The sequence below is a fragment of the Sinocyclocheilus grahami genome, unplaced genomic scaffold (genome assembly GCF_001515645.1).
Source record: "Sinocyclocheilus grahami isolate Dianchi unplaced genomic scaffold, SAMN03320097.WGS_v1.1 scaffold177.1, whole genome shotgun sequence".
In the NCBI taxonomy this organism is placed as follows: Eukaryota; Metazoa; Chordata; class Actinopteri; order Cypriniformes; family Cyprinidae; genus Sinocyclocheilus; species Sinocyclocheilus grahami.
In genome coordinates, this window is record NW_015505356.1 from 598447 (window position 1) to 609101 (window position 10655).

A 10655-nucleotide genomic window follows, 5' to 3' on the forward strand; every position below is an offset into this window, starting at 1 on the left:
TGATCCACCTTTTAGAAATGTGACACTAGCCTAAGGGGGAGAAGGAGTGGGCAGGACGCCACTGTGCTAAACTGACCGGTCCTTCTGCCCCGCGCGGAACACATCTTCTGTATTACAGAAACAATTATGTAGCAGTAAACACTGAAAATTGAGTACCATGACTTTTTACAATAAACAATGACTTATCCAACAGCATTTATCCTCCGCATCAATTCAAGGATAAGCGTGAACACTAAATTCCAAATATACCATGCAAGTACAAATTGTACAAACACGCTGAGACAAATAACCCGCCTGACAAAGCAAATTTGACTTGGAGGTCACACACACACGAACAAACGCTGTATCTATAGGACAAGGACATCTGGTAAAGCCAAAGCGGAATAATCTTGTAGTCATGGTTACCACCTTGACTAAATGTCACCCTGGCTACTGTATTGGGAAAAAAGAGGGAGGGTCGGGATCGGGTTCCATTGATAAACAAAAGGAAGAAAAGCCACACGTTTAACAAACCTGGAAAAATGTTCTTCCATTGTAAAATAAACAGCTCAGCATAATAAAACAGTGGGCTATACGCTTGGTTTAAAGACTGGCATGTGAGTTGCGCTGGCCGAGCCGGTGTCCCCGTGCCGGGACTGCAGTAAAGTGCAGTGAAGCCTGACTTTCAGCAGACTGCAGAGCCAGTGAACATGGACACAGCCACTAAACATCTGGACACCAGGTGCCGTGGCTCAAAGCGAATGCCCTCCGGCACCTTCCAGCTGGGATGCACAGCCATTTCAGCTCACTACCTTCCCTCTTTTGTTCTGCCGCATGTGGCCACAGTCCACTTAGGAACGCAAGAATCTATATTTAAGCGTATTAATGTGTTCTGCGTGTACTTCCGTCCCACCATTAATCCTCTACCCTACATACAAAAGTAAATTCTGTCTGTTGGTTGTGATGCCTAAACAAAAATGTTTATTAATGATTTTATTGATTTTTTAAAAATAATGTCGCTTTTTAGTCCTCTGCGGTCCATAAATAAGTAACTTTTTCAGCCAAAAAATGTTGCAATGCCTAATTTAAAGCATTATATTGATTTGACATTGACAACTTTTGTTAATGATTTATCAATCAGTTTTTTTAGTCGTCTACAGTACATAAATAAGTAAATTCTGTCAGCCAAATAAGTTGTGATTTCTAAATTAAAGCATTACATTGATTTGAAATTGACAAAAACTTGTATTAATAAAGCCATATTAATGTGTTCTAGCTGTACTTCTATCCAGACGTTATATCTCTGTGCTACATAAATATGTACATTTTGTCAGCCAAAGAAGTTGTGATGCCTAAATCACATTGACAAAAACTTTTATTGATTTTTTTATTTTTTTTTTATTTTTATAAATTTCGTTTTTTGCTTTATTTACATTACGAAATATGGATGACATCTTCTGTTCTGCAACACTGTCCACTTAGAAACGCTAGAATCCACATTTAAGCCATATTAATGTGTTCTGCGTGTACTTCCGTCCAGCCATTAATCCTTTAAGCTACATAAATATGTGAATTCTGTCAGCCAAAAAAGGTTGCAAAGATAACGAACCGCTCTTTTGAGCCAGATTGATAATGTGGGTGTTTTAAAAGAAGTGACCCTGTCGAAGGGCTCTGTTGGTTGTGATGCCTAAACAAAAATGTTTATTAATGATTTTATTGATTTTTTAAAAATAATGTCGCTTTTTAGTCCTCTGCGGTCCATAAATAAGTAACTTTTTCAGCCAAAAAATGTTGCAATGCCTAATTTAAAGCATTATATTGATTTGACATTGACAACTTTTGTTAATGATTTATCAATCAGTTTTTTTAGTCGTCTACAGTACATAAATAAGTAAATTCTGTCAGCCAAATAAGTTGTGATTTCTAAATTAAAGCATTACATTGATTTGAAATTGACAAAAACTTGTATTAATAAAGCCATATTAATGTGTTCTAGCTGTACTTCTATCCAGCCGTTATATCTCTGTGCTACATAAATATGTACATTTTGTCAGCCAAAGAAGTTGTGATGCCTAAATCACATTGACAAAAACTTTTATTGATTTTTTTTTTTTTTATAAATTTCGTTTTTTGCTTTATTTACATTACGAAATATGGATGACATCTTCTGTTCTGCAACACTGTCCACTTAGAAACGCTAGAATCCACATTTAAGCCATATTAATGTGTTCTGCGTGTACTTCCGTCCAGCCATTAATCCTTTAAGCTACATAAATATGTGAATTCTGTCAGCCAAAAAAGGTTGCAAAGATAACGAACCGCTCTTTTGAGCCAGATTGATAATGTGGGTGTTTTAAAAGAAGTGACCCTGTCGAAGGGCAGGATGCATATTTAACATAAACATAACATACATCAGCTTTGGTAAGCCTCTCGGGGGAATAGTTGCCATAATTAACAGGCTAAAGGTCACTGGATCCTAAACCGCCAATGCTTTCATTTGGAGAGAAAAAAGAAGGGAAATGAAAGCACGTGAGGCCATTTTTCCTGGCTTTCATACAGGGTGGTGGTGTGGCTTTTCAAAGGGGGTCCGTGACTGTAGCCTCTTTGTGCCAGAGAAAAGGGACCCCTGCCATATCAAATGTATGGTGCTGTACAACTGCCCCACTCTACAGCAATGACGATGAGGTTTGTTTGACTCTCATTGCTGCCCAACCAAATCGTAGACATTTATCCCCTCTCTCCCCAAACAGGATGTGCCATTGACCTGGTTTGCTTGAATTGATTAAGGCCACATTCCAAAGCATATTACCACTGAGTAAAACTATGAATTGAATGTTTGTTGCAGCTAAAGACTGGCACACTGTGAGAAACCAAAGCAAATGTTTGTTTCGCTTTTTTTTCTCTGCAGTGTGAATGTGAAGCAAAATAAATCCATATATTTGCAAGGGTGCATTGCTTTCACTATGTCACAGCTGATAGGTTCTCAAAGTGCCACTGTTCAATGCAAAAGATACTGTTACTGGCTGAGTATACAGGAAGGTAACAGGAATGTAATCTTGACAAACCCACTGTAATAATATATACATTAAAGTCCCCCTGTAGTGAAAATCAAGTTTTTTATGTTGTTTATTTGTCTACGTGGTGTTTTTAATATGCTTTTAGACAAACCATGTGCCAATCTATTAATCAACACCATTGCTGTGTATTTTCTCCTTAAAACTGTAGTTTCCCAAAGGCTGACCCAGAAATGCAGTTTGAAACAGCCCTTGGTTTGCTACGTCACAAACCAATAACCAATCACATCAAGGGATCGATTCCTATCACTAGCATGCAAAATATACCAATACCAGCACAAAACCAAAAATAAATCAGAGCAACAAACCCATGAAGCTGTGGTTTAATGTGAATTTAGAACCACTAACTTGCATTATAACCCGTGGCAACAGTGTAAAAGCAGCCGGGAGTCAGACGCACCTCTCCCGCATCGGCGTCTGCACTTCACACGCGTATGCTCGCGGGCGCGAATTAACAATCACAAACGGCTGCATTCGAGTCTTCAAGGCATTTTAGGACACAACATCGTCAAGTAAGTAACTTTAACAAATGTTACAGTATTCAATGTAGTTGTCCGCTAGTAAAAACATAGTTTTATCAGTCATTATCCGTGTATGCCATTGTTTTGCGGTTACTACAGTTCAGTGGCTCAGGAGTCGCTGGCTGGTGTGTGACTGAGTCGAGGCGGGACTAATTTGCATATTCATAGATCCGCGTATAGTAAATGAGGCAAGGGTGTAGAGTTACATTCAAGCTATTTTAAGGCATGAGAAAATTATTTTCACAAGAAAAAACATTTAAATATGTAATTTTGATGATCAAAGATAAGTTTTAAGGGATAAAATATTTGACTACAGGGGGACTTTAACATACACAAGTCATTGACGTATAAGGCTGTCAATGATAAAGAAAGAAAAAAATGTTAAAAATATAGTTTAGAATGCATTTGCCATGTTTCAATTTAAAGGGTTAGTTCACCCAAAAATTAGCCCATAAACTACTCACCCTCAAGTCATCCTAGGTGTATATGACTTTCTTCTTTCAGAAAAATCCAGTCGGAGTAATATTAAAAATTATCTTTGATCTTTCAAGCGGTTTAATACCACTCAGCGGGTGTTGCATGCATCAGTCCAAAAGAAGTTAAATAAAAAGTGCCCATCCATAAAAAAAGTGTCTCACACGGCTCCGGGGGGTGAACAAAGGCCTCCTGTAGCGAATCGATGCGTTTTTGTAAGAAAAATATGCGTATTCAAAACGTAATAATCACTTTAATGTAGCTTGCGCCAACAGTTGTACACGGAAGCAGCTCCGGGCGAAAGACGTATGAGGTCAGCTTTGCGCATGCGCCGCTCAGAAGTGATGAACGCGGAAGCCCAGCGGAGAGATCAAAACAAAACACCGGTTACTTATTAGAAGTACAAAACGAGGATTTGTAAAGAAAAATGTCGGAGGATTTCGATATAAGCCAAGAGGAGACTGGTTTTCCTTTGCTAAAGTAAGGAAACTTTGCTTCCTATGCTCTTGTTAACAAACGTTAGTTTTCACGAGACTCACCAGCACATGCAATAGGGTTGGGTACCGAACTCGGTACTTTTAAGGGTACTGACCGAATTGCGTTGGTACTACCAAGTACCGATTCACATTAAATCAATCTGTGCCAAATTTCGGTACCTGAGAACGCATCTGGGCGCATGCACTACAGAGAGAGAGAGACGCCCTGTGACGTGAGGTCACCCCTGCAACTCATTCAAACAACACACAGGGCAAGCCAAAATGTTCTGAAGTGTGGTTATATTTCTAGGGCCATATGGTTTCTGCTAAAACACGGACAGGGTCACAGAGCCCATTCATAAAAACTTAATTTACTCTATAGCGCGGAATGCCACGGAATTCGTCAATTTTGGACGAATAAATCAAAAGCGGGAACTGCCACATAATTCGAATCGCGATATAAACTAGTGTTTGTGTCCTGTGTCTGAATCCTGCGTGTTCCGCTTGCCTCTGTATGTATGATTGGCAGAAACATGGTTTTATTTACTACACAAATACTGAAGCACGTGTGATGCTCGCGGTGATTTTCGGCCTCTGCTTCTCACTATATGACGGCATGAACACAAAAACTTAATCTCCAGAGCTGCTGTGAGAGTCACTTCACATTAAATCAATCTGTGCCAAATTTCGGTACCTGAGAACGCATCTGGGCGCATGCACTACAGAGAGAGAGAGACGCCCTGTGACGTGAGGTCACCCCTGCAACTCATTCAAACAACACACAGGGCAAGCCAAAATGTTCTGAAGTGTGGTTATATTTCTAGGGCCATATGGTTTCTGCTAAAACACGGACAGGGTCACAGAGCCCATTCATAAAAACTTAATTTACTCTATAGCGCGGAATGCCACGGAATTCGTCAATTTTGGACGAATAAATCAAAAGCGGGAACTGCCACATAATTCGAATCGCGATATAAACTAGTGTTTGTGTCCTGTGTCTGAATCCTGCGTGTTCCGCTTGCCTCTGTATGTATGATTGGCAGAAACATGGTTTTATTTACTACACAAATACTGAAGCACGTGTGATGCTCGCGGTGATTTTCGGCCTCTGCTTCTCACTATATGACGGCATGAACACAAAAACTTAATCTCCAGAGCTGCTGTGAGAGTCACTTCGCGAGAATTTTACCATTTCATTTGAAAAAACTAGCATCATCATACTGTATACACACAGAAACTTCATGGCAACCTGTCAAAATAAAAGTACGGTTTAACATATAACAAATATATTACTCTTGTATTACTTTTGTACAGTATAATGTACATCTTTAAATATCCAATTTTCTATCAAATTTAAATAAAACAATTAAATAATAAAAATAAATATTACAACCAGATTAATCACTTAATTGTAGAAAAAATAATAATACAATTACTAGCCTATTAAAAATGTTTTAAAGGAATATTCACACAATTTTTCTTCCATGTATTAATTTCAACAGTAAACTACAGTTTGTTTGCCAAAAAATAAAAGGGTTTCATTTTCATTTGATTTAAAATAAATGTTTAATGCCTTCATTTGATTTTCAGAAAAATTAAAACAAGAATTTCTAAAAAAAAAGAAAGAAAGAAAGAAAGTTTGTAGGGCCCTATTGTTCAAAATGTTGAAATTGAGACTTTTGGACTTATTTTTTCACTGAAATAAATGTTTTTTGTAATTACACAGAGTAAAGTACCAAAAAAAGGTACCGCTGGGTACCGGCACTGAAATTCAGGTACCGGTACCGAACCGGTTAAAATGTGAACGGTACCCAACCCTACTGTACACTGGGGCTGCGTTAACAGAAAATGCTCCCTCATTTACTGTACTTAAAAACGTTGATGGAGAATCCCAAATGCTTTGTCAAAAAAAAAGAGATCTGATACATTTCCCGACTTAAAAAATATTCTCACAGGAAGGAATGCAAAGTGATTATGAGAAAGAATTGTGGAAAAGCATGAACATTGACTTGAAGAAATATATAAGAATTGATACATGAGGGTGAGAGTGACTGATCACAATAATTTTTTGTTTGTTTTACATTTCAAGAACAGAATAAAAAAGCAAGAGGTCCTGCCACAGAATGGGGTTTCCACATTCCTGGAAAACCTGGAGCTATCAGTGAATTGTACAAGTGTGATTTTCAGGCCAGGAAAAGTTTCTATATGTGATTAGATGGGGGCCAGGGCCCACTAGGGGGCCTCAGCAAGCTTCGAAGGGGGCATCAAGATGACTTAACATGATTTAAAGGCAAAACAAGCATTAAAATATTTAGAAATCATGTTATTTCTTATTTTAATTCACACCCTCACCTTCATAATTTTCAAAGTTCTAGACCTGCAAAAATCATGTAAATTAATAATATCATAACTTGTATTTTTGTATACTTGTATGTTTTAAAATGCTTTTTATTAATAATGTTCTTAACTATGTTGTGGTTATTTTTTTTCTAATGACTGAATGAATAGAACTTTGTTTTCTCCAAACTCACTCTTACCAGTTGTACATGATTTTAGTTGCTTAACTTTCATTGCAGCCTGTGTTTTATAAACTCTATATAATTTTCTGGAAAACAAAGACAGTTTAAAATAGATCATGGCAAAACATTTACAACCGAGTCTGTCAGTGTGACAGATAATGATTTGGTAGTACAAACTCTGCCTTTACTCTCCTCCACAGATGGCCGCTAACGTGCCATTGAGAGCGAGCGACGTTCAATTATACTGACCTCAAAAACCTGTTCCCTCTGTGAGGTCTGATTCACATCTCCACATTACAATGCCTTTGTCTCATCTCATAGCTCACTCACAGTCTGAAAACAGAGCTGGAAAGTGTTATTGATCAAAATAAACCCACTCAGCGATTTCTGACCTCCACTTGAAGTCACGGCTCATCTTGGAAAGCCTGTCATTATGCTCTAGCATCATGTGTGGAGTGTGTGTCTGTAGTAGGAGGCACACTGTGTGCTGTAATTACATTTAAGGTGTCTCCTCTGTACTTAGACTGGGCTCAAGTCCTGTAATTTCAGCCTACCAGGACGTGTTACACCGTTCTCATACCTTTAGTGCTTTCATCTGTCCTGTGCAGTCGAAGAATTGAATGTTTAATGCAGGATTTAATTTCTCATCAGTCAGTAAATGAAGATGCCTTTGTGAAAGTAAGAGAGATCTGTGTCACACTGTGAGATGGAAAATACTCCCTCGGGCCGATGTATAATATGCTTTTTTTCCCTCCTTTTTCTCTTTGTAATGAAATGCTGCTTAATTCACTGGGAATTCAGTGTGCATTTGAGCCGTTTCACAAACAGACACGTTTAATATCTAATGCAGCCTCTACAAAAGAAGCTGATGTTTGCTTTTTCCTGTGTCAGTCTTTTCTTCCAGTGGCTGGGTTTTTGTTTAGACAGCATCCCAAGAACGTCCCAGGCAGTTTTTTTTTATGATTTATCTGAGTGTCTGTTTGATAAAAAAAAGAAAAAATTAGTGGATGCTGTAAGAAAAAATGAAAGCTTTGAAGCTTTCATGTCTGATCAAGCAGCATTTGTTAACTGTTGCAGTTGTATACTGTAAAAGAATGGTGATTTAAAAGAATTTTCCAGGATCAATAGGGTAATAATGTATGTCAGCGGCGACAATAATTTCTGTCTTAGTTTTTTTTTAGTAACAGTAAGTCACTTACAACGGAAGTACATATGGGGTTATGCACTGGGGGGGGTCAAAGCAGAAATGTGGAGCACATGAATTATGCAGTCATAACAAAGACATTTATTTTTGAGTGTAATCATCATTCTCAATCTATTCAGGGCCGGTGAATTAGTTATTCATCACTTTAATTCATGTAAAAGTTGTCTTGTATCCATTGGATTATCATGTGAAAGATGTTTTACTGTTTGTGTACATGTGTACAATGTTTTTGCAAATTAAAAACCTAAAAATGTCAAAACATTAACATTGAAAAAAAAATAATATATATATATATATATATATATTAAAAAAAATTATTTAATTGTTTGTAGTATATACATTTTTTTCTTATTATTATTAAATTGCATTTTGTGGTAATTATGCCACAAATACTGTTTGCAAGAGCTTAACTTGTATTGAACCCATAATTTGGCCAGGTCTCTAGACCAGGGCTCTGGCGAGTGGCATTAATGCGTTTACACGTGAGAGTGTGTATCAGAGCAACAAAGCTTTAAAATAAGCCTTAGTAAATTGGTTAGCAATTAAAGCGTTTCAGTTTACATGAATCTCATAACTGCATAATTGGTTGAGGATTTGCATTGTGTATCTGTGTCCATTGCTCAGAAAGCTGGATTTAGATGCACACATACACTCTTTTTCTCATCTCCCATTCGAGAGCTCATTGCATCTCCCTCCCCCTTCCACAAACCTCCCCTCGCCAGTGCTGTGTTGTGACTGGACGGGTGCTGACAGTTTCCACAGAAGCTTCTAGAATAGCTTTCATCAAAAGGCCCTGGCTGCAGTCATTTTTCACGGCCCTGGGGCAAAAGTGTGAAAGACAGAATATGAAGGTGCTTCCAGTGTAATCAAGAGAAATTAGCCATGCGCTTAGGAGTCCATATGATTTCTGTAACACGTTCATGATCGGTTATTACAATGGGATGATTCAGATGCAAGAAAAGTGGAGGAGGTTGGGGAAACTGTAGCGATTGGTCGGCCCAGCTCGTAGGAGGCAGGCTGAGCTCGACTTAATCAGGGATTGGCGTCTCTGATTCCAGCTTAGCACTGCGACTGCGCCACTGGAGAACGTCTGTACTGCAAACATGGCATGAAAGAGAGCGAGGGGCCACAACTGGGGGGAGGGACGTGCGGGTGAGGGAGAGAGAAAGGGAGAAATTGAAAGGACATGTTCACGCTAGCTCAGGATTCATGTTTTGTTGTAGTGTTATGGCTGTGTCACATTGGGCCTCTCCAGTGCGTAATCTATAGTGTATGTGAGCCTCTTTTTCAGCCAATAGGAATGAAGCAGTGGATTCTGGAGGGTGTAGTTCACCTGAGTGATTTAAAAACCGTCTTGGGTAACAATTACACCATACTAGCAAGCTAAATATAACTTTACAAATGTGGTTAGGTGTTGCATCTAACTTACTGGTTGCTTCTGTTGTATTCCCGTAGTTAAAGTAACTTGAATTCTTGTTAGCAGATCCTCAACCCAAGCACATGCTCTACACTTCACCACAATGGTAATCACCTAAAAACAGTATCCCCTTTTCTCATCTTGCTTAAAATGCATAAAATAGCATTTTATTTACTAAATTTACTTTCCCTATCCAGTCCCTTGCAAAGCATGGTAGGTTGTGGAAATCCTGTTCCCAGTTCCTACGATGCTAATTTAACACAACTAAAATCATTTATATATTGTAGTCCCAAATTGTTGAATTAAATTGGTTGAACATGATAAAATGATGAAATCTTGAAAATATTGATGTTTTAAGTAAACAAGCAGCAAAAATCATTTCAATCATCAAATTCAGTGTATTTTCAGTCTTTTGTTTGGTGAACGATTAACACCAAAAGTAGACAACAGTGTAACCTATTGAACAGACCGTGCCAAGTGATGAACACATCATTGAATCAGTCTCGCTATCCTCTCAAACGACTTGTTTTTTTATGGACATGAATGTTTTTGCAGTCATTTTGCAATTTTTCTGTGTTACTAATGTATAAATAATGACTATATATCAGTAGCTGTATGTATACCATCATTTGATTTGTTATTCGTAAAGCTGTGTCAGATGAGTAGGTCATTCCTTTTTAAAGTCATTAGCTACACAGTCTTGTACCTTTTGTCTGTTTTCCTTATTTTTATAAACTTACACTACGAATAAATCAAAAGCGGGAACTGCCACATAATTCGAATCGCGATATAAACTAGTGTTTGTGTCCTGTGTCTGAATCCTGCGTGTTCCGCTTGCCTCTGTATGTATGATTGGCAGAAACATGGTTTTATTTACTACACAAATACTGAAGCACGTGTGATGCTCGCGGTGATTTTCGGCCTCTGCTTCTCACTATATGACGGCATGAACACAAAAACTTAATCTCCAGAGCTGCTGTGAGAGTCACTT

General features: G+C 38.1%; 1 protein-coding gene across 2 annotated transcripts in view; it reads right to left on the bottom strand.

The window, feature by feature from the left end:
• nckap5l (NCK-associated protein 5-like) overlaps positions 1-10655 on the bottom strand; it is a 38433-nt gene that overhangs the window by 21232 nt on the left and 6546 nt on the right. Inside the window, exon 1 of one of the 2 annotated variants that reach the window (XM_016283812.1) lies at positions 514-674. The exons of the other annotated variant lie outside the window; for it this stretch is intronic. Coding sequence (XP_016139298.1) covers positions 514-555 — 42 coding nt within the window. The 5' untranslated portion in view covers positions 556-674. Of the gene's footprint in view, positions 1-513; positions 675-10655 lie in introns of those variants that run through there. 2 annotated transcript variants of the gene reach the window in all.